Here is a 25,596-nt window from a genome sequence, read left to right on the forward strand (position 1 = left end):
ATTTGTGAATATGAAGCTCTTGATATTAAGCAATTTGTTTCTACCAGGTTTTTACTGCAGTGAAATGTAGCAATGTCAATCGTTTTATCATTGCTCTCAAAATCTGAATCTGAACCAGAAGTATGTTTACAGTGCAGCCAAGCCTGCTAGCCTAAGGTTTCAAAGTTCCTGTTATGTCAGTTCTCCCCAGGTTCTGATCCCTCTGTGGTATTGTGTAGTCAGATTTCTGAAATGCAACTGTAGTGATATATGATCTGTTTTTTAATTTTGGCCAGCCTGACTTACTAAATAACTCAGTGACTCCCCATTAACCAATATTTTGAAGTAACCAGCATCACCCATTCCTGGAGCATACCGGACAACAACATTTTTATGTAATGTAAATGCTTAAAGTTCTATTAAATGGTGAACAAAAATAATTCAATGTAATGGATTTGTCATTTATTCATTGCAGCATAATTTCAAAGTTTCAATTGTTTGCTTAGTTTGTGCCAATGCCTAATCAGGTATTCAAGCTTTGGTCTGGAATTGCATGCACTGCTTGCTTTATGAAGGCACAGTGGCAGTCATATTGGCTTTTATTGAGGTGAAGTGTTTTAATGGATAATGTTTAAAGTGATTTTTCTAGTAAGGACTTCTAAGATTCTCTGATTTGAATGGGGAAAACATTTACAGTTAGGAGGTACGCAAATATCACTACCCTTCCATTTTGACACCATGCTGGGTTCCAGAGTATAATTGGAGTATAACACAAAACAAATCACTGAAAAATTATAACTCCTGTAAAACAGAAGCTGGTAAAAATAATAGCAGGCAAAGGTCAAACGTATTCGTAAAACCTAATTTATGACAATCATATAACATGGTTAGACTGTTTTAGAAAAGCCTGGAGGAATACACCTTGACAATATTTAAAATTTCCTTGGTTCAACTGGATTTTGTTAATTACAATGCCTTGTGAGGTATTTAACAAGAATCTAAATCATCCTGCTCTTGACTTATAGTATTTAACAAGAATATAAATCATCCTGCTCTTGACTTATCATTTACTTTAACCTTTAAATGTAGGCACTATTAATTTTTTTTCCAGTGGGTTCTGTTATATTTTAGAATGTGGCTTTACCAATTCTCAGCTAACTCTGATGCAGAACAGTGGCATTTCACCTGTATTGTGTTTTACAAGTGTGCCTTCTTTCAGTGATATGCAAGAGGCAAGAGATGGTGTTGTGCCAAATGCTGCATTTTTGAGGCTTTTTTCAACCTTGAACATTAATCTCAATTATTTCTTAGTACCCAGAAGGAATCAAGGACTATGAATACCAGCCTAACTTTGCCATCAGAGGACTCCATTATGACGTGCGGAAGGTAAGATATAAAATTTAATTTTAAAAGGGGGCAGTTTTCATTAACAAGCGTATAACAAATCTTTTTTGTGTGCTAAAATATAAATGATGCAATCTTCCAAACCGAATGACATTGTCATTTGCTTGTCACATCATTGTGAATAGATTGATGCATAGTACCTCATAATGTGAGATATATTATACAAAATATTACATATATGTAACACATGTAAAATATATAGGAATGTGCAGAGATGGCCAATCCAAAGTAGGAGCTGGAAAAATAATTTACCTACTCAAAATTGGCCTTTGTTATCCCTCTGGTTTCAACTGTTTGCCAAAGTCTGGATTGTAACTTCTTGTTCCATTACTTTTGCATCCCTCTATTCCTGTCTTATTTTCCCCTCTGTTACTTCTTGCCTTCCACATTTCCTCTTTCCCTTCTTTTTATTCCCTTGCAGCACACAGTCTGGCCTAATGCATTCCTTCATTCCTGCTTTTCTCTTCACCCATTCCCTCTTATTCTATCTCTTTTACCTTTCTAATTTTCACTGTCTCTCTCTTTCTTTCATTTGGGTTCTCTCATTTTCTCATTCCCTTTGTCCCACTATTTCATCTTGACTTTCATTTCCTATCCCTTTCTCTCTATTCCTACTTTTTATTTTCTTTTTGAGTGTTTCTCTATCTGATTGTACTCCATTCTTTATTCATTTGAGTTTAAAATGTGCAACTAACTAGGTCTGTGAAATCTTTGGGGGTGGGTTGGGGAGGTTCTGTGTGACTCTATTAAGCAAAAGCTGGGTTTTCTGTCCTCTCTTTCCACACACTCTCCCTCTCCCTTTCCACACTCTCCTCTCCCTTTCCACGCTCTCCTCTCTCTTTCCACACTCTCCTCTCTCCACTCTCTCTCTCTCTCTCTCTCCCTCCCTCTCTCTTTCCACACTCTCTCTCTCTCTTTCCATACTCTCTCTCTGCACAGATACTGACGAGTGAGCATGTAGAATGACGCTCATGACCTGTGTGTCACAAGGCTATTTCATTGAAAATCTATATAATGCCTGTTTAATCCATGTGGTTGTGAATAAAGTCTATTCCATCTGCCTTGTTTTCTGGTACGGATTTACATGGTGAAGATTTGCGATCATGACAATAGAAGCACCATCTGTCCTAGTTTTTCTCTTTTTCTGGTATATATGTGGTTGGCTGTGTCTCAGCAGTGGGAGACAGTTCAGCCGCAGAATTGCCGCATATAGTTTCAGGACATGATCGACCACCCTGCTGTACTGCATGAAGAGAAACAATAACCTCTCCTGGTTTTAGTGGGGAGGTGATGGTATAGTTGTAATGTCACTGGATTAGTAATCCCGAGGTCCAGGCTAATGCTCTGGGGGCATGAGTTCAAATCCTACCACAGCAGGTAGTGAAATTTAAATTCAATAAATCAAGCTGGAATATAAAAAAGCTATCTCAGTAATGGTGACCATGAAACTTGTGAAAACCTAACTGGTTCACTATGTGCTTTAGGGAAGGAAATCTGCCATCCTATTCTGGCCTGGCCTAAATGTGATTCCTGACCCACAGCAATGTGGTTGACTCTGAAATGACCTAGCAAACCACTCAGTTTAAGCACAATTAGGGATGAGCAACAGATGCTAGCAATGCCTGCATCTAATGAAAGAATTAAAGTAAAAGTTAACCAAGGTGTTGCCAATTTTGGATCTACACTATTCTTGGGTTCTTAGATATATTCTTGGGATCAGCATCCCTAGTTGCTCCCAAAGGTGGCCATCTCACCCCTTATGATTTGGAAGAGTACCTTCTTTTTCATTGTCTAGTTACATGATAGTATTGCCCAGGGGCCAGCAATAAGATGATTTTGTGGTGTGGTGTGAACTGGATCCTGTGGTTACAATGTGCCTTGTGCATTTCTTCTACTTTCCAGAAGACAGGCTGATGATCAGTCTAGTGAGATGAGGCCCTCTGTAAACTAACAATCTAGTTTACTTTATATGAAATGCATAACTTGAATAGGCACACATTGTCATAAGGAGTTTTAACATTTTCTGTTTCTCCTCATAACGTCCAAAATATTTACATGAATTGAGCCCTTCAAATGGGCTTAGTTTGACTTTACAAATTAGTATATTAAGCTGTTGGCACTATAGGGGAAAAAGAGTTCTCTGCCTCTTTGGCTGTTTAAAATTCAAATTACTACTCCTGACATTTTCTAAAAAGACATAAACAAATACAGTTGACCTCTAACCATTCCCCAGCTCTTTCTGTCAAGGGTTGGCTCATCAATACATCAATCAAAACTACAACCTTCAGAAAGAATCTCCCATCTCTGTTCCCCCCACCCCTTCATGGCACCCAAATTGCCTGTTCAGGTCATGAAGGGGCCATTCTAACATTACCAAAGTAAATGTCTCTAAAATATACCAATGAACCCCATTGTCTTAAACTGATCAAGTATGTGAAACACAATTCCATTAACCACATGATCGGCCCCTCATTAATGGGTCTAATAAATATTCCAGGCGAATTGGGAGTTAACCTTTTTGTGAGCTGAATTAACTTGGTAGCAACAACTCAAGAAAATCAATCTGATGTCCTTTCAAAGCCAAATTGTCAGCAGTTCCAAAAACAGGACAACAGGTTACTAAAGGTAGACTGTTACCCAACTGTCTAGTGTATGAATAAATATTCTTTTATTTGACAGGGATTTCTAATGAAGATTGATGCTTTCCATTATGTCCAGTTAGGAGCAGTGTACAGGTATGATATTCTGTATGGCTTAATATTGTTAAATATGGTGATGTTGGAACTGGACTAAAGACTTTTATACAAGAATGGCTATATCAGACTTTAAAGGCATTTATTTACAAAGATTGTGCAAGCATGCAAGAAAGCACTTACTTTTTGGGGAACTGTATGTTGGCAATAATGGATACGTACATTTTGAAATGCTTGTGTTAAGTTTGCAACTGAAGGTCTATGTAAAAAAAACCAAAATAGACTTGATAGTAAGTTTACTTGTATAGAACAGATTGTGCGTGCCTACCTTTTTATCCTGTTGATTAGATGATCAACCCAAATGTATTTGAAATGATGCTAAAAGTGAAAATGCTCATTCTGAATTTCAGCCATTTGATGCAGGTTTTCCACTGCATTTTTAAAATATTAATGAATTTGGGTGCCGTTAGCAAGATCATCATTTATTATCCATCCTTATTTGCCCTTGGAAAGCTGATGGTGAGCCTTGTATCTAATGCTATCCATTGTTATCAGGAATGTTAATTTTGTTTTGTTATATTTTTTGGCCTACCTTTTACCCTAAAGTTTCCCCTTCATATAGAAAGCATATTTTGTCAAGGAAATTTCATGAATTACTGAAATCAATTTGTACATACTTTCAGAGGACTCAGCCCAGTACCAGATGAGGAAGTATTTCAAATGTATGAAGGCACTCAACATGTTCCTCTACATCGAATGAGTGATTTCTATGGCAAGGTAATTTTTTTTCATTTCTCTCATTTTTAATTCCTCTCCACTCATCCACCACTCGAGCTCTTGATCTTCGCTACATCTCTGTTCAAAAAATGAGAAAAGTGGCCTCAGACTAGCTAATGTTGAGGAGAGAGGAAATTAGAGAGTTCATCATTTAGTGACAAAGTCAAGGAGCAATGATCCATGCTACATATCCTGGCAAGAACGTTATAGGAGGGTTTGCATTGACAATTTTCTTTTCAAAGCTTTGCCTCTACAAATTTAGAGTGAAGTTTGACACTGAAGTGCTTGATAATGTCACTTCCTGGATAGCTTTGACAGCTGGACAGCTCTTTGACAATTCCAATGATTTTGTGTGTAATAAGTTCATAATCATGTTCACTCTTACCTCTCCAAAGGGTTATCCTGGTTATCCAAACACATCCACCAAGTTCAGACCTCCCCTTTCCTGTTCTAATCTGCACACTCTGGATTTCATGCTTCTGTTCTTCCAAAATCCCACTTCAGTGGCGGCAACTGGCGATTTAAATGACCAGCTGCCTCTGTGAATTGTGTATATGCAAACTCCAACCTGACTCCAGTCCTGCCCCTGCGAAGATGGGAAATGCCAGGTTCAGGAGCGGGACTTAGAAATTTTGGCCATTTCCAGCATTTTCGCCATGTTGGAGAGGCTCTTCATGGCAAAAATCTGGGCCCAAATTTCTTTTGTTTGCATAATCTTGTCAAGTTGCCATTTTTAGTTAAAGTTTAGTTAAAATGTTGTTTATAGGCAATATAAGGGATACTGGATGACAATCATAACCTTTCTTAGACATGTGCTTCCCTATGTTGGTAAGGGTACATACTCCTCTACCTTCATGATGAAAGGTTTCCTCACTCTACTTGATTCAGGTTCTCTCAGTTCACATGCTAACTCGATGTGAGATAATTGTTTTAGGGAGAGGGGAATTTGCACTCCAGTCTGCACCATATCATTATTTTGACAAGCTAGAAGAGGCAAATAAAGCTAGTCAATAATCACTTACCTTGCATTTTTCTTTTGCTCAGCAGGGAGCTGTTTATATTTTATTTAGCCAGGTTAAACAGGAAGGGACTGATATGGAAACTCCTTGTCAGGATGGAGGGAAAAGGAAAGTGGTAGCAAGCCACTCCCCACTCCATTTAGCATTGCAGATAAAGCTGTTGGTTTTTTCTTGAACAGGAGACTTGCAGATAAACCTTTATTTTGCCTGCAATCTCTAAAATTTTCTGGCAGCCAGAATAGACATGAAACCAGAATGCTTAGCTACAGATAGCACTTAGAATCAACATTTGGCAGCTTGAGTTGTGCCAGGCTCTTCCAGCTTTGTGCAAATCTAGGTTTATTTATTACCTTGTTATCTTGTATTTTTACAAAATATGTTTAAAAACAAATTACAATATTGTGGACCGGTGATTCCCGATATATTTACACATCAAGTTAAATATGGGACATTGTGTTCCTGTGGTATTGCAAGGTCACACATTGATATCATGTGTTGGCCCAAAGAGTAAATTAGTAAAGGTATGCATTACTATTGTTTTCAGTGGCTGTTGAGCAAAAGGCTCAGAGATTTTAGAGACCTATTGTGAAGAGGTACAGATATTAAAGTGGAGATCTTTTCATATATCTTTCTAAGAATGGGGATTTCAGCTGTATGGCATTTCTGCAATTTAAGGCACTATTGTTCTAGGATTGGCAGATATCTCACCTAGTTGGCAAATATCAGCTAGTTAATGGAATAGGTGGTGAAATTCACAGTGAACATAGTTCATTCTCTAGGATTTCATGCAAACTGCATTAACTGTAGAGGTGATTTTCTTTTTCAATTCAATATTTGCATTTGTAAGTATTTAAAATGAAGAGAGAAGGTAACTTAAGTCCAGATTGATTTGATCACAAGTTGTTGTTAAAAAGACCAATTTCATATGGGAAATCTAAGCTGAAAAGGGTGTCTTTCTGTTCAAACATGTTTACTGTCTCTGTCCAATCCTGTTGTAACTATTCTGGAATTTAAAATAAAAGCACAACCAAAGTAAAGACTAGGTAACCTTCTTCGTTATGAATACAATCTTCGTTCTGTTTAGGTTAGAATTTCTTTTGTAAAACCATAATTCTCGAGCATAGGTAACTCAATTGCTAAACCGGTATTAAGTTCTTTTGGTGCTCTTGATAATATTTCAAATTATCTTCTGTCAGGAAGTGAATATGCAAAATGCTATATGTATGTGGTAATGTAAATATAATATCAATACATTAGGGCTGATTGTAACTAATGCACTAAGGATACATAACAAGACAGGTAAATTAATAGTACAAATAGAGATAACTGGGTTGCATCCAGTAGCCATTACTTAGATAGGTGCAGGATAAACATGGTTGGAAACAAAATATTCCATGTTTCTTGACTTTTAGAAAAGATAGGCAAAATGGAACAGAAGGTGGGGTAGAGGATAATAGAGGATAAGATGAAGACAATAGAGAGAAAGTATCTTAGCACAGAAAATCAGGATGTAGAGTGGGTATGGGTGGAGCCAAGAAATAACAATGGGTGGAAAATACTGGTGGGAGTAGTTTGCAGGCTCCCTAATGGTAATCATAGTTTTGAACGAAGTAGAAATCAGGAAATTAGAGGAGCATATATCAAGGGCAATGCAATAATCATTGGGGACTTCAATTTTCATATAGACTTGGTAAACCAAATTGGGAAACATAGTTTTGATGGTAAGTTTATTATGCATTTCAGACAGTTTTCCAGATATGTCAAGGAACCAACTAGGAAACAGACTATTTTTGATCTAGCCTTGTGCAATGACAGTGTTAATTATAATCTTGTCATAAGGGCTTCTCTTGAAAAGAATGATCGTAACATGATAGAATTTTATAATTTTAGAGAGTGATGCATTTCAGTCTCTAAAACTAGGGTATTAAATTTTAAACAAAACCAAGGCATGAGAATGAGTTGGTTGAGGTAGATTGGCAAATTAGTTGAAAAGAGAGGATGAATGATAGATCAGCAATGTACATCATAGGACCTCAGTTTGCATAATCTGATAAGGCAGCTGGGCCACTCTTGTAAAGTCACTGGCCAAAATGGTAGACAATGGGTTTGGAGTGGAAACAGGGTAGGGTAGTATAAATAACACTCTGAGAATGCCATCAGGAGAGATGGTGGCATAGTGGTAATGTCACCAAACTAGTAATCCAGAGGCCCATGCTAATGCTGTGGAGACATGGGTTTAAATCTCATCACAGCTGGTGGAATTTAAATTCAATTAATAAGTTTGTATTATAAAGCTGGTCTCAGTAATGGTGACCATGAAACTATCAAAGGTTGTTGTAAAGACCCTTCTAGTTCACTAGAAACTTGCCATCCTTATCCTGGTCTGACTTACTTATGACTCCAGAGCCAAAGCAATGTGGTTGACTCTTAACTGCCCTCTGAAATGTTCAGTTCAAGGGCAATTAGAGATCAGCAACAAATGCTGGCTTTGTCAGCAATGTTCACATCCTATGAAAGAATAAAGAAAAAAGATCTCTGAAAAAATAGGAGCAGGGTGCTAGATGCCCCAAATAATCAATGTTTAAAAACTCCAATATATGATATGTTCACAGAAGATTTGTGATTTTTTTTGTTTTATGTATGTCTCTATTTATCTGCATTTTGTTTTTATTCTTTAGGGCCCTTCCATGAAACAGTTCATGGATATTTTTTCTCTTCCTGAAATGACTCTTCTTTCATGCGTGAATGACTATTTTATTACCCACAACATCGAATATGATCCTGTTCATCTCTTCAGAGATGTGAGCGTGAGTATAAACTTAATTTGACCTAAGGGGGTGTGCAATACTGCCCAGGTGCTGCTAACACTGGAAGGAATTATGTTGACTGGGCAATTTGTTCTTTGCTTCTGAACAGAGTTTGAAAAGGATTGAGCTTTTCATTGTTATTAAGCGACAGTGGTTTTATGCTCTGTACAACCAATTCTTTCACATGGTTAGAGTTACTTACTTTTTCATTGCAATAACAAGAATTGCAGTAAAATAAAGACCACAAGGTGAATTAAATTTATCCTTTCATCTCTTAACAGAGCAGAGCTTCACTTGCAGGTCAATAATCAGAAATGACAACTAGATAGACTATAAATAGAAAACCCCTTGTCCTTGGTTACTGTTTAACGCTGAGTTAGCAGACCAATGTTGTCATGTTTGCAGCTGTTGTTCTAGTTTAATTCCAGCGACTCTTAGAACTCATGGATTGTACACCAAGTGGATTGTACGTCAGGAATAGGTTGATAGGGTTCCAGTGTGGAACAGTTTCCCTCACTAAATATCGGGCTATCTAGTATGTTTGGTAAGATTTGTATAAATGCAGAGTTCTACTTTCTGGGAGCCAATGACTGAAAGATTTATGGTGCTATAATGCTCTGTATATATTATTGTGAAGCAGCTTCCACATTTCAGTTTGTCCTCAAATCCCTCAGATTTATGTCATTCTGTCCTCCTGTCAAGCATTGTTTGATGTATTTGAAGATGAGGTTAGATAATATGGAAGTCCTCTGGTAAGCCTTCTAGATCATGTAAAGAGGTCTTTAAGAACTCCTTAAAGGCATCATGGGAAGCCACATACAAACTGTCTCTGGAAATAACCTTTTTTTTTTGGTGGGTCCATTTGGAGCTTTCACACATGCACAAAAACCTTGGCGACTACCAGGAGGGGTTTGGGTTTGAATGTAAGTCCAAGTTTTGTGAGGCCCTCTGCCACCAGTGGGTCTTGCAATCAGCAGCCATTCATCTTAAATTAGGCCCTGGTGATTTTCTTAAACATTAGGCCATGTAGGCTTCATCATCACACCCCCTCAACCAGCCCACCCCACTGCCATTCCCATACATGGCAACTCATGTCAACCCATACCTCGCCCACCTCCATTGCCCCTTATAGCCTCTATTGCAACTTAGTGGCAACTCAAGCCCTCATACCCACAATTTTTTGTCATCATACCCTCCATACCAATTGACCCAGTATGTACCATGGCCTGACTTCAGGAGCCATGCTGAGACTAAATAAAATTAAAGCTCTAAATGTCTATTACAAACTTCACTATGACTCTCTCATTCATGAAAGCCCATCCAATATAATTAAAAACCTTCAAGTGCTTAATCCTCTATGACAGCAAACATTTGTATTCATAACCCTACATCAAAGACAGCTAATTGAGTAATAACCTCATTGAGCTGTCAATAAAACTGTAAACTTGTAGCCCCCTAATGTGATAATGATAGGTTGTGGAAAGCAGTCGGGCAATAATAATGAGGTTGTGTTTGACAGACAGCTATTGTACAGATGTAGAATAGCACCTTTTTTTCAACTCAAATGCAGGCAATTGTTTTCGCTTTTTAAATAACTTCACAGCTTTACAGTTCTACAGACCTTAGCCCTTCATGAGCATTTATGTCTATTCTAAAAATTTGTAACTCATACAGATAAGGCCCTTGCTGCAGCGAAAATGGGCTCTGGTTTATCTCTACATTGAATTCCAATGGCCCTGCTAAGTTCAGGTTTCCCCCATGGGAGAGTCATGACTGTTCCCTCTGGTGAAAATCGGATCTGTCAGAAATGGGGGTCATTTTGGACATGGGGTCCTGCCTGCCATTTTTCAAGGTTCCCGCACACTACACAACTCTAGCAAAAATCTAGACCTTTATGTAAAATTTTCATCGTTGTTATTTTAGCAAATGTATTAGCATATTTACTTAGAATGGATTAGTACCTCTGTATAGGTCCTCATTCTATGATTTTTCACAGTCATTAATTGTGTGCATCATTTTGGTTCAGGTTAAAAACTGCACAGATTTAATTCAAAAAGCCGAGGCCTGAGGAGGAATTCATGGCCAGTATTTTAAAGTTTGAGGTGAAGTTTAAAAGAACTATAGCCCTGATTCTTATAGGGAGGCGGGGATGGTACAGAAAAAGTTAACGGCAAGAACTCATCTTTTCCTTCTGTTTTCCACCTGGCAGTCGGCCAAATTGACAGCCTGGCAACCACTGAAAACCAGTGGCAGGGGCTTGTAACTGGTGAATGCACGGTGCTGGTTAACAGACTATATAGGATTGGTGGACTGTGGATGTGTAGATTGATTGGTTTAAGTTAATGTTATGATACAGCAGATGGTAAATGCTGAGCTGTTCAAATTCCACAGGGAAACTTGACTGTCAAAACGAATTTTCAATTTGCATGTTTTGAGATGTGGGCTTTGAATTCAGTAATAAGACCACCGAGCCTTAAGAGGTTTTTATAAAACTAAATTAAACATTTATTAATAAAAGAAAAGATTGTAAGCACATATATATGTCTACAAATTACTACTGTAATAACTTCTAAATCCCCTAATTAATTTAACTCCCAGTTATACTTTTGTTAAGGCAACAAGACACACATATTTTAAAAGACCCAAGCAAAGTAAACAATACCTGAATAGTCAGATTCAAATTGAGTTCTCTTAGCTTCAGTCCCTGGAGGCAGCAGTTTGGTACATACAGACTGCAGTCTTTTCACACTTGTTGGATCTTAAATTGCCTTCTCTTACACACAACCTTCATTCCTTTGTACATATTTTCCCCTTTGAATTCAAATACCCATTGTTTTGCTATGTCTTTGGATTTTACCCTCCTGATAATAAAAATCTCTCATAGCCTAAATCCACCAGTAATCTTTGGGAAAAATAAATAAACACATTATTTCTTACTACTTTTGCTGTGAAGGTATACATTACTTCCCCCTCCTTTGAATTCAAGCCACTATAGTTTGTTTAAAAATGCAGATATTCCCTTTACACCACATTCTAAAATTTTCCCATGTTTACCTAATTAACATTTCAAGCCTAACTCCTCTTCTTACATCAAAGTACCCAGACTAGCTGCCTCTAATGCAGTTAAGTCTCTCTCACACAAATGCACACAGACACATACAGACACATCCCGCTATTACTCTGTTTTACAACAAATTCCAATAACATTATGGAAATTATTAGATCTTCCTGACTGTTAAGAAAGGTGGGAATTGAGCTAACACACCTGGAGGCACAGTCCTCTTGCAAGAGTGATTGGCACCATTTAGAAGATGCTTTTAATGTGTGTATGTCTGGGGAACGGGGTCTCCTAAAAGCATATAATTGTTGGTGGGTACCAGGAACCAAGAATTTAGGATATATTATGTATATTGTTGAGATATCATGCCATGAAAGAACAAAAACGTCTTCAACGTTCAGCACTTTACTAGTTCCTTCTTTCCTTTCAGGATGCTATAACTAGCATCCATGTCAAGGGAATGATGTACAATTGGATTGAAAAGGACCTGGGTAAGTAACCAATATTGAACACTCTGGTCTTCTAAAGTGTGTTAGATATCTGGGATGTGAAATGCTCAATTATAGGATTTAAATAGGCCGATCCCATCATTAAGAGACCACTGATCTGAAGACTAAATTCCCAGACTCTGTTTCGGCGATAAGCTAAATTGGGCCAAATTTTATGGTCTCTGGATCATCAGAGACTGGACATATGATTGAAGATGTGCGTCAGGACCCTGTGCAAGTCCTGACATGGACCTATGTGGGAAATGCCTGGGAAGTTTCAACTTCTGATGGACAATTCTCTTGCTCACTGGGACCCTTTGTGAATGTCTCCAACTCTGAGCTAGAGTCAGAGACTTCAGACAGATCCACTCAGCTTACCAGGGTAGTTACTGAGGAAACGTTAGACAGATTAAAACCTAGTCTGGCACTGGGTAACGACACAACTGAACCTCTCCTGACCGCATGTCGCCCCCTACCCCCCCTGCCCCCACCGACTAGCTACCCCACCCGACTACCTGACTACCCTTCCGACCTGATCTGACTGCTCCTCCTAACACCACCTGCCTACTCCTACAACCACCCAACTACCCTCCCAACCACACGACTAACATCCTGACCCGATCGCCCCACTTGCATTCAAACTGGACCTTTAAATGCCAGGCGTGTCCTGTCATCTTCTGTCTCTACTCTGCTCTGACGGAGTTCTCCAAATAACACTGTATGCCCATTTTTGAGATAGCCGGGCTCAGAAGACACCGGTAGAAACGTACAACAGTATCATGTCGAGGGAGTTTACGGGCGCAGCAGCAATCCGACGATCATTGCTGCTGCTCAGAAGACCCAGGCCATCAACTTTGTCAATGAATAAATGACCTTGTGACTCTAATCATATCTCAAATTTGGTATCTCTCTTCCAGGTGTCCTGCATGATGGACACTGCTATGCCCCCATAATCAAAGCCACATAATTCGCACATTTGACTCTAGCTGTGCAGTCATCTGCCCAGTTTATGTGATGGATCAAATGTTTTTATAGGTTTGCAAAAAGATTTGTTAAATAATGGAGTGGGAACAGTAATCTTAAATGAATCAGACTCAAAATGAGAACCTAAGAGATGGGGTTAACTTTCAGTCCTGATATTCACCAGCCAAGTTGACTGTCACAATCTAATGAAGTCAGCAAAATGCTGAAAAATCAGGTGGTGTATGAAGGGTTTCAGTTATTGGAGCAAACAGAGTGCTCAGTATTAGTATTGGAATAGAGTGATGATCTATTTCTCCCCTCATCAATTTCAGAGAAATACATTCTTCATGGAGATGAAATATATGCTGTCCTGAACCGACTGGTTAATAATGGAAAGAAGCTCTTCCTTATAACCAACAGTCCCTTCAACTTTGTGTAAGCGGTAACTTATCTCACCTATGTTGTTTATCATTTTCATTCCATAATCATAATCCTTCTGGCATGGCATTACTGTCCCAAATGCAAGGCCATCTTTCTTCTGTTTTTATGTGGCTTAGATAACAAGATCACATGGGGAATCTGTTAACGAGCTAGGAAATGACCAGTTAACTAAGAGTTCCCTGGTACCACTAGAAATTGTGCATAATCAGTCTACGAATATATGGGAACTGAATTCAATTGTAGTATCTGAGGATAGATCAGTGCCTTTCCTTCATGGTCAGGAACTTTTGGCTCAGTGCTGAGCAAAAGGGAGGCATGTAATCAGAGAGGCTCACAAAGAGATCAGTCATATAGTTGCTCAAATGTTGTTGGTCAAATGTTTTAACATACACAAGATGGCATCTACATCTTTGTGCTTAGATTGTATGTATTGTGTCCGGTAAATAGCTTCAAACCAACATAATTCAAAGGGGAATGACATTTTTGTTCTAAATGGCTTTATATTCAATGGCAATGGAATCACTGGCATGAAGATCCCTTGGTAGGATCTCTCGCCCTGGACTGGACCGCTCGGAGGGTATTAACTATAGAATGCACTTTGTGTTGTGGAATTTGTCTGTTACAACTAGAGGGGCTATAACTCTCAATTGGGCTAAGAGTTGTTCTGGGGATGTCTGACCCAAGGCAATGACACCACAATTTGGGAAGTTTTCACACCTGACCGTTTGCCAGGTCTCCTGGAAGCCAGGACAAAACACTGCAAGTACTGGAAATCTGAAATTAAAAACAGAAAATGCTGGAAGCACTCAGCCAGTCTGGCAGAATTTGCAGAGAGAGAAAGAGTTAATGTTTCAGGTTTGTGGCCTTTCATCAGATCTGAAAAAAGTAGTAGGTTTTGAGCAAATGAAAGGAGGGAGGGTGGGAGAAAGAACAAAAGGGAAGGTCTGTGATAGGATGGAGGGATCAGTTGGCTCTGGGGTTTGAAAATGTACAATAGCTAATTATAAGGAAGCTCTCCAGGGATGTTGTCATTGATCCTAATAAAGTTGCCTAAAGGAAGCGAGAGGCAGTCTCCTTCAGGGATGCTAGGAGCGGATAAAATTGTACTCTTTATAAAAACAAGAAATTTCTAGTAAAAATATAACTTTCCTACATCAAAGAGGTGGTACGTTAAAGAAGAGCTCCCAATAGAACTTAGTTCTCCTTCTGAAGATAGTTTGGAAAAGTGGATTGTGACTAAAATGTTGCAGCCTAAAGAACAGCATTTTTGGGGCAGAATTTTCTGCCTATCGGGTGGGCCGGTCGGGAGTGGGTGAGGGCGGGCGTGGTGCTGATCGTTGCCTGCGATCGGCTGCGCGGCACCATTTTACGTGGGCGGGCCATGCACGCGCATGAAAGAGCGCAGAAATCTCTCTGAGGCCCAGAGCTGCCTCAGGGAGATTAAGTTCACAGAATCACAGAATCACACAGTGTAGAAGAGGACCTTCGGCCCATCAAGTCTGCAACGACACGTGAGAAACACCTGACCTACCTACCTAATCCCATTTACCAGCACTTGCCCCATAGCCTTGAATGTTATGATGTACCAAGTGCTCATCCAGGTATATTTTGAAGGATGTGAGGCAACCTGCCTCCACCAACCTCCCAGGCAGTGCATTCCAGACCATCACCATCCCCTGGGTAAAAAAGTTTTTCCTCACATCCACCCTAAACCTCCTGCCCCTCACTTGAACTTATGTCCCCTTGTGACTGACCCTTCAACTAAGGGGAACAGCTGCTCCCTATCCACCCTGTCCATGGCCCTCATAATCTTGTACACCTCGATCCGGTCGCCCCTCAGTCTTCTCTGCTCCAACGAAAACAACCCAAGTCTATCCAACCTATCTTCATAACTTAAATATTTCATTCCAGGCAACATCCTGGTGAATCTCCTCTGCAACCCTTCCAGTCCAATGACACCCTTCCTATTGTGTGGTGACCAGAACTGCACACAATACTCCAGCTGTGGCCTCACCAAGGTTCTATTCAACTCCAACATGACCTCCCTACTTTTGTAATCTATGCCTCGATTGATAAAGGCAAGTGTCCCATATGCCTTTTTCACCACCCCACTAACATGCCCTTCCACCTTCAGAGATCTATGGGCACACATGCTAAGGTCCCTTTGTTCCTCAGAACTTCCTAGTGTCATGCCGTTCATTAAATACTTCCTTGTCAAATTACTTCTTCCAAAGTGTATCACCTCACACTTTTCAGGGTTAAGTTCCATCTGCCACTTATCTGCCCATTTGACCATCCTGCCTATATCTTCCTGTGGCCCAAGACACTCAACCTCACTGTTAACCACCCGGCCAATCTTTGTGTCATCCGCAAACTTACTAATCCTACCCCCCCACATAGTCATCTATGTTGTTTATATAAATGATGAATAATAGGGGACCGAGCACCGATCCCTGTGATACGCCACTGGACACTGGCTTCCAGCCACTAAAGCAGCCTTCTGTCATCACCCTCTGTCTCCTACAAAAGTTCATATTGAAAATTTTAAATAAAGATAGATTAAAATTATTTAAACATGTCCCCTCATGTGACAGTGTCACTTGAGCTGGGACATGTTTATGAATTGTGAAAAAAATATTTATTTATTTAATAAAACCTTCAGGAAACCTCATCTCACCCATGGATGAATTTTCCTGAAAAATGCGAAGGCCACTTGGGCTTCTTGCCTGCCCGACAACCTTAAGGTTGGACGGGCAGCCCTGTTAATTATCTAAATTAGTTTTCTAATAGTCTTAACAGGCCTATGACAGTTCGGCAGGCGTGCAGTCGCCTCCGGCGCACGCCCACCGAACGAAAGAACCGAATGATGCGTGGTGACGTTGGGACACATGCCTGACGTCGCTGCACGTCATTTTACACATTGGTGTGCCGGGCATGCCCCTGCATGCCAACGTGAAAATTCTGGCCATGGTTATAGCAGGTTTATACAACTTAAAATGACCCATTAGATCAGTTAGTTACGGTGAAAGTATGAATGAAAACCCTATGTTATTTTCCTTCTTCCATGTTGTTGACTCTTAACTGCCCTCTGAACTGGCCTAGCAAGCCACTCAGTTGTACCAAACTACTATAGGGGAGTCAAAAAGAAATAAAACCAGATTGATCATCTGGCACTTTCCTAGGAGCTCCCTTCCTAAAAGTACTGTAGATGTACCTACACCAGATGGACCACAGCGTTTCAAGAAGGCAAATGGGGATGGGCAACAAATGTTGGCCTTTCCAGGAATCCCACATTTCATGAAAGAATTGGGGAAAAAATACCTAGAATGTTTTAGCTGTGATCTAATTGAATGGCAGGATAGACCCCTTTTTTTTTTGCCCATTTGACACCAAGGGGTAAAATTTACACACTTTTATACTCCTGATGTAGAACTTTGTAAGCCAGAATTGCACATTAGAAATTCAAGCAGGGAAGCAGGCACATCGTGCAGGATTTCTGTCCTTGAACAGATGGGAAATCTTGCAGGGCCCATTGGCCTTAGCTGTGTAAATTTCTGACATGCTCCCACTGCCGACAGCTGTGTCCTAAAAGTACCTGAAATCCAGAGATGTTACATAATGGGGTAAAATTAGTTGTCTAGCTGCTGAGCCATTCAGTCAGAGCTGACCCATTCATAGTACTGTGACCCCTCCAAAGCAGTGCTAAATAGATGCGACCCTGAAAGTTTGAACTGAGAAACTGACTGTGTCCAAAGGAGCTGTTGAAGTTCGTGTTTTGATAATTGCAGTAACATTATAAAGAATTCTACATGACATGACATTGACCCCAACAGGTCTATTCTGGTGTTTGAACCTCTTTCCACCTTGCTTTCTCTCACCGTACATTCCTTTCTCCTTCATGTATTTCTTTAGTTTCCCCTTAGATGCATCTATACTATTTGCCTCAATTACCTAGAGCTGTATTTTGCAGACCTTTAAAGATGGCAGTTGGGACCCAGATGTGGATGGCCCGCCCCCAGTTCCAACAGACCCAATTTTTGACGACAGGGGGAAGGGAATGGGGCATGTATGATCAATGAACTGTGAAGGTTTCTGTGTATCTCTGCACCATCGTGTCACATGAATTAATTTTAGAATGATGCAAACGCACCCTGTCAGGACCAGAAAGGATAAACTTGTGACTTATGTGTAGAGATATCAAGTCAGCCTGACTTGTGAAAATATTTCACTGATTATGACATGTCCCTTTATACAAACTAGATATCTAAACCCAATCGTCGTTCAGCTGCAAGAAGAGTTTGAACAATGACAAACTTTTATTGCTAGACTGTTTATTAAATGCTACCAAAAGTCTGCAGTCTATCAGGATTGATAGGATGTGCTTTTAAAAAAAAATCAAAAAAAGTTTAGTAATATGATATATAACAAAATATTTCTCTCTCACCTACTCTTTGCACAGTGATAAAGGAATGAAATATATGGTGGGAAAGGACTGGCGGGATCTTTTTGACTTGGTGATCGTTCAAGCCGACAAGCCAAGCTTTTTTACGGATAAGCGCAAGTAAGTGGAGTTGTAAACAGGGAAGGGGAAAGAAAGATAGTCTCAACTATTCTGATAGAAAATATAAAAAAAATTTAAATAGCTGTAAACAGTAACACTTCCTGACTAATGCAATTTTCAATAAGCAAAATTATTTAGAAGCATATTTAAAGATATTTTGATGGAAATAGCCACGTACATAGAGAGGTGTATTTATTGTATGTTAAATATATGCAAACAGTGGACATTAACTGGGGATTCACTTGTGCTCTTATAAATAGGGATAGATTAAAACTCTAGTGAACAGATTAGTAAGTGCATGTTTGTAATGGGTACCTCTATAAATAAATGAAAGTGTGTAAAGATTGGTTGCAGTTCTACCTTCACCATGAGGGTTTCTGGTGTATAATAAGGCAAATATAAAAGGAGTCAAGCAAACGTTCTTCACGAAGCTGATCAGAATGAAAATAATACTTTCCTCAAATTAACAGCATAAAGTAAATGTGTTCTCTATGTAATTGTGTTTTCTGCACAACTATATCTGGCTACTTGAAATCCAATAACAGTGAATTAAGCCTGTCTGGCTTCCTCAGGCTTTATAATTAGTGGCTGGGTAATGGTTGTTTTATTTTTCCAGGCCTTTCAGAAGACTGGATGATATGGGTGTGCTGCAGTGGGACAAAATCAAAACGTTAGAGAAGGGAAAGATGTATAAACAGGTCAGAACAATTGGTTTGTGTTTAATGCTACAGTATGTTGATCTGCATGGCATTGTTGGGATCATATTTTCTGATGTTGCACAATGTAAAGTATGAAATCAGCCTTATACTCGAGCTGACTTTTCCAGTAGCTTTTGCAAAGGGAGAGAAATATAAGTTAGCCTGTTTTGGTGAAATGACTTTTTCTTCTAAGTTGAACCATAAACTAAGGCTGGAGAAAGACTTGTCTCACTAATTATGTTTTACTACCTGGTTAATTACCCATATTGAATATTTTGATATGACCTGAACCAAGAGTGTGGGACTGAAACACATTTAAAGAAATCAAACTTTCCAGATAATGTTAGGATTCTTTAAAGTGGGAATGCATGGAGGAAAAGGAAAATGTTCAGCAAAAACATTGCAGGAAATAGTTTTGGAAAATAATTTATTTTTAAAATAGTTGATTATGCCAGTTCACTGGATTATTATGGTTCATGTAGGAGGAGACAATATATTAAATTGAGATAGAAGATCAGCTAAGATCTTACTGAATGGTGGAGTGGGCTCTAGCTGTTGTAGGGCCAATTGCTGGCCCTAATTCTTTTTGTCCTGAAAAATCACAGAATAAGGACAGTTTGGTCTATGTGTAAAGCAGTTCTGTTTGAATTTCTCCCCTATTCACAACTTTACTGAGCCTCTAATTGGCATTACCCAAGTAGTGAGGGAAAACTGGAGATTGAGTGCTAGACTTTATTGATCCTGATAAAGAACAGCTTGGAGTAGCATTGATGGAAGCCTGGGAGTATGGCAAAGGCCATACCTATCCAGTTTCAAAGTGTTCAGCAGTGAAGATGTGAAAGGACATTTTAATCTAATGCACTTTCAAATCTACATGCATTTTGGACAATATCAGCTGACCAACTACATTGCCTACAGGATGTGGGGGTCTTGCAAATTGTATATGGGAAATAAACCTTTCTTACAGGAGTTATCCTTTTTTCCTTCTTAATAGTGTTACCATCAGAAGTGAAAATTAGAATATCCCCTATATCTCCTGCACCATTACCTCTGATGCTTCACCATGGATCTATCCTTGGCTTTATCCTATTTCTCATTTATATGCTGTCACTTGACTACATTCTAAAACATGTCAGTTTCTGCATGTGCACTGACGACACCTAGCTTTACCTCATCACTACCTTTGTAGAACCCTCCACTGTCTTTAAATTATCTGACTACATGTCTGATATCTGTACTGGACATGCAGAAATTGCCTTTAAATTAAAACGCTGATCCCTAGCCACCAATCCAATCCCTCTCCCTGACAACTGTCTGAGCCTTTTTGCAATCTCAATGTCATACTTGACCCAGAGAAGAGCTTTCAACCACACATCCTCGTTGCCACTAAACTTGCCTGTTTCCATCTCTAACCTCGCCTGACTCCATTCCTGCCTTAGCTCTGCCACTGAAACCCTAATTCATGCCTTTGTTACCTCCATATTTGACTATTCCAATGCATTCCTGGCCAGCCTCCCATATTCTACGCTCCGTTTTTGACGTCATCTAAAATTCTGATGACTGTGTCTTAACTTCCACCAAATTGTTCACCCACCTGCACTGTGCTTGCTGATCTGCACTGGATCCCAGATAAACAACTCTTTGATTTTCAAATTCCACCTTGCCTGGTCCCTCCCTATCTCTAATCTCTTCCAGCCCTTTAACCTTCCAAAATGCCTCCACTTCTCTAATTCTGGCCTGTTGTGTATCCCCAATTTTAATTGCGCCATCATTGGTGACCATGCCTCCAACAGCCTTCAACAGCCTAGGCTCTGCACTTTCCTCCCTAAATCTCTCTGGCTTTCTACCTCACTTTTTCCTCCTTTTAGACACTCATTAAAACCCACCTCTTTGACCTAGCTTTTGCTCATCGAACTTAATATCTCCTTGCGTGGCTCAGCACCATATTTTGTTTTCTAATGTACCTATGAAGCACCTTGGGTTGATTTTTTTATATTAAAGGCTCTATATAAATACTTATTCTTGAAATGTACTGTTTCTATTTCATGATGTTACTCTTTTTGAATAGCTCAATAGATTTGTATAATTTTCAGGATGGCTATTTAATCATTTCTTTGTAATTCAGTGATCATTGTCGTTAATTCCTGGATACCTCTGTGTACACCTTCTTCTCGGTTAACATGATGATATTTCTCTCATTCTAACAGCCAAAAAAAAATGCAGAATTTTCTCCACACAGCCATTTTGTAATTGAAATGTGACTTTGACATTCTAATTTCTTTGTGTTGATGGGGGTGGTGCGCATCCAACTGGGTTTCTGATCCCAGTTCACTTGTCACTGAGAGGCAGCAAATGCTGCCAGTTGTTTCACATAGTTAGGAAAATTGGAGGATATCCTCCTTAACACCTGATTACAGGACAAGAGGCCTGTAGAAGGTTATTTGTCTGCCTTTTAAGTGGTATTTAGTGTTTCGAGGAACTGAAAAGGAGGAATGAACTTAAGAGTGAGATGGAAATAGAATTTCAGGAAATCAGATCATACCTTCAAGGACATCAATTCTTTCAGTATCAGCCATGCTCCCCTCAGGTGGAGATGAATGACCTCTATTATCCTGGTCACATTTATCTCTCAACCGCCATAAAAAAACAAATTATCTGGTCATTACCCCTTTGGCGTTTGTCGGACCTTGCTGTGTGAATAAACAAAAATATCTTCATGGATGGTAGGCCATAGACAGTAGTCATCAGCAGGCATCGATAGTCATCAATTAGCCATGGTTCATTTCAGAGATGTTGCTGTGATGCCCTTGTGTTTAAATAGTAGATACTGTCCAAGATCATATCTGAATAATGGCCAATCGAGTAGATGCCTGAAAGAGTGACATCTGTGGAGTTGTATTCCAGCAAGGAGGGTAGAGAATTAAGTTGAAGAGAGGAAAGCATTCTCAATAACTTTTTACTCTTGTTAATGATCAATAATTGTTTCAAATTGTTGCTTTACAAACAGAAACTAAATTAATCAAAATTTTCATAAATTCTATTTTGGGAACAAACTGTAGAAACTTTGATACAAAAGGGAGTCCTTTAGTTCACTGAGGCTCCTTTTTTTTTGCTGCTTTACGTAAGCACTGCTCACAATTGGCATGTAAATCACCAGTACAAATGTGAACTTTTATAATGAAAGGGGGGCACTTGGAAAATAGAGAAGTACCAAATATTTCTAAAGCTTGAACACTGGTTTCTGGCTTTAAATTTTAATCAGCCTCATCATCCTTTGAATGTAGAAATGAGGCAAACAACGAAGGAAGAAATTTGAAATAAAACAGCCGGCAATGAGATACTTTTAACTGTCAGTCTGCATTTGCCATGTGGGAAAATGCATATATGGAGGTAACTAGCAGATTGTTATTCATATGACTGCTCTAATGGTTGGCACAGAATGTGAGAGTACAACAAAAGAAGGTTCTTAATTTGGATTGAATTACAGCCTTAAAGTCCCTTTGAAAGTCTGTTGTATTTTATGTCATGTGCACTAGCTGACTGCATTGAAACAATGCCAACCCAAGAGCACTACTGCAAAAACTGGGTACATGGTGGGGAATGCTAATGACCATCAGAAGTAGTGGTCAAATGGGAACAAACCACCTTGCCTGGAGGGCAATATTGGTCAGGAGAATAATTGTAAAAATTTTTAAATTTTGCCTAATATAATATTTACCTCCATCATTCTGTGTGTGTATGTCTGTGTCTGTCTATGCGCTTTGAAAGTAGCATGATTCAGTCAGCTGGGGAGCAGCATTCTGGCTCTGCCAGTAATATTCTGAGGTGCTGTGTCTATTTTAGCTAGGACTCTAGGAGAGCTGTAGATCTGCTTTCCACCAAATGCCTCCCACTATCAATTTGCACTGCATCGAAATTTGATGACAACGGGGTTTGTGCTTTTTAACATGAATGCTCTTCCTAATTTTAGACTTGCATTGGTCCAATATTGCATGGCCCAAATGCATTGTACAGTTTCCTCAATTCTCCCAACTCTGCCTCTGCCCCAACCCCAGCAGTATGCTTATACCATAACTGCAGAAGAGGATTCCAACTGCTATCACTGTGAAATATAAATACCTATGCGTTCAATTTCAGACATGTCAACTATTTGCACTTTGGACGGTCAACATTTTGGAATTGACATCTGCTTTTCTGTGTTGGCAGATAGGAATTGGCACTGCTTTGGCTCTTATCTGATTGCAGCTGTTCTAGGGAATGGAGTTCTTCAGTACACATTGGGTGGAATTTCACAGGCATTTTGTGAGATTGGGAGTTCCTGCCCTTACTGCATCAAACCAGTAGCACCATAAAGTAGGAGCTGAGAGGGCAGAAGGGTACCAGAGTGAAAAAAGGAACTTAATTTGCTGACAGTTGTCGATTTTTACGTATGGTGCTTTGAGCCTGCCCCATTCAAAAGATCATGGTTTATCAACCTCAACTCCACTGTTCTGCCCTATCCCCATATCTTTTTGATTTCTCTTGTTCCCAAAAACCCATGGAGCATCCACAGCCCTCTTGGGTATAGAATTCCCAAGATTCACAACCTTCCTTACCTCAGTTTTAAATGACCAACACCTTATCCTAAGACTTTGATCCCTGGGGCTGGATTTTGACTACTGAGGTGCGTAGTTCAAGTCAGGAGCTGCCTTTGGCTCACAAGGCAGCCCCTCCCCCCCTCCCCTTCCTTCCTACCCGCTTCCTCTCTTAAACCCATCCTCTCATCACTGCTGCTCCTCCATGCTCCCAAACCCTCCCAGCCCAAGTCCTTGGACTTAACTGCTTCAGGGATCCTAGGCCTTGGGCTCCTCTCTCCAGCTGCAGTCCTAGCAGCTGCCACTGATGTCCTCCTGGCACTGCCAGGAGCGATGGAGCTGCCGACCAATTGGGTTGGCAGGCAGCTGAGGGTGGGACTTCTGCCCCAATGAGGGACTCATTAATGATCCCCCCAGTGCTTCATTGCTGTGGGACTTCATGCCAACATGGTTTCCAGGGAGGTTTGCTGCCTCCCCCCCACCCCCTCGTATTATTCTGTCCCTGGTTAATCTCTTATAAAAACGAATCTTTTCTGTTCATACCATAATTCTTTTAATAGCCTCTTTAAGCTCAATCAAACTGTCAACTCAGGACCCCTTCTGAGATAATTGTAGCATTTGACTCTCAGCCAAGCTTTCATAGCAAATAGCCCTTAGGGAAATGTCAACAAATAACTGTTGAAACTCCTCGAACAGATGCTACACCAGCTGGCTGTAAAGCAGAGCAGTCCAGCAGAGTTTTTTCAAACAATCACTGACAGCTGCAGCCATTTTTTATTACAGTTTAAAGAGTGGGGGATTTAAAAAAAAGCTTCAGACCATGACAGCTAAATGGACCTTATCTGCCCTTCAAGGCAGATACGTCTAGTCCATCGATTTGTGACTCCCATAGGAGGTTAAGGCTCTTGGACCTTCCAAAATGGGGTCTGTTTGAATTAGCACTGAGTTCAAATGGCCTTACCGTGTTCAGGTTTCTTGCCTGCGTGAACCCTTTCCCTTGCTGGCAAAAATGGGATCTGTTGGAAATTGGGACGAATCTTCTGCATCCAGGTCTGCCCACGATTTTCAAAGGTCCACGGAGTCTTCCCAACTCCACAAAAACTTGGCCCCTAGTTTTAGATGCTTCAGTCAGGGGAAGCATCATTCTGCATCCGCCCTGTCAAGCCATCTAGAATTTAAAATTTTTATTGAGGCCTGACGAGCTGCATTAGGCCACCTGTTTTGACATCCCTTGATTGCTAAATGACTGGGATCTCAAAATGGCGAGGGCCTCTTTGCTCAGTCAAATGATAGGGTCAGTTTTAACTTTTGGGTGACTCAAAGTATCAAGAATGCAAACTTTAGATTCCACAAATGAGGTTATAGTTAATTTAAAAAAAATAATGAAAATACTTTTAAGTCAAAAACGGTCTGTGAAAATAAAATCTAAACGATATACTTAAAGCTCAGCCTTTTCGGGAATCTAAACAGATCTTAATACATGAAGTTATATGAATACATAGTGCAGACTGTATTTTTAATACAGAAAATGTGCTTGAACTGTCGACTTAAGCAGATTTACTGGATACATGTAGTTCCTCCTTTGTCTTTGAGATGTAGATTTTTGCCTCACTGACTTAACAGGAATTTCCAATACTTAGTGTGTTTAGATGTTGGGAGAGATACTGTATATGTAGGGAATTATTATTATTCTAACATTCAAAACTGGACTGTGTTGCTGTTCATATAGAACAAAAGTTTCAACTGTTGCCGTGGAAACAGTGTCATCAACTCTGACAATTGTGTGCATCCGATTGAATACAATTGGTTGGAATCTCTGCTGAGTGACAGTAGCTAATGAACTGATTTAAACATGCCCCAGACTTTTGTCTGTTCAACTGACACAACAGTGCTGTAAGCAGCCTGAAAACACACTGGGTTCCTTGTTCAGCAACAGACTGCGCTGCTGGGCAGTCAGACTTGAAAGTCTCCTCAGCACAAGTTCCCAAAGTCGAGCAAAAATCCTGTAGGGTGACAATTTCCTGTGAGTGACAAACTAAAACTGAAGGAACAGCCAAGTCATATTACTAATGCACACCCACCTCCTGGCCATTAATAGGGATCAGCATTGGTGGGAAGTATGTGCATGAGACCT

The 25,596-nt window shown here is 39.8% G+C and overlaps 1 protein-coding gene across 1 annotated transcript in view; it reads left to right on the forward strand.

The window, feature by feature from the left end:
• Window positions 1–25,596, forward strand: part of LOC144681595 (5'-nucleotidase domain-containing protein 2-like) — a 61,047-nt gene that overhangs the window by 18,402 nt on the left and 17,049 nt on the right. The window contains exons 3-10 of the mRNA XM_078543319.1: window positions 1,291–1,365; window positions 4,063–4,118; window positions 4,760–4,853; window positions 8,551–8,679; window positions 12,168–12,228; window positions 13,521–13,623; window positions 18,089–18,190; window positions 18,807–18,888. Coding sequence (XP_078399445.1) covers window positions 1,291–1,365; window positions 4,063–4,118; window positions 4,760–4,853; window positions 8,551–8,679; window positions 12,168–12,228; window positions 13,521–13,623; window positions 18,089–18,190; window positions 18,807–18,888 — 702 coding nt within the window. The remainder of the gene's footprint in view (window positions 1–1,290; window positions 1,366–4,062; window positions 4,119–4,759; window positions 4,854–8,550; window positions 8,680–12,167; window positions 12,229–13,520; window positions 13,624–18,088; window positions 18,191–18,806; window positions 18,889–25,596) is intronic.

The sequence above is a fragment of the Cetorhinus maximus genome, chromosome 6 (genome assembly GCF_964194155.1).
Source record: "Cetorhinus maximus chromosome 6, sCetMax3.hap1.1, whole genome shotgun sequence".
NCBI classification, from domain to species: Eukaryota; Metazoa; Chordata; class Chondrichthyes; order Lamniformes; family Cetorhinidae; genus Cetorhinus; species Cetorhinus maximus.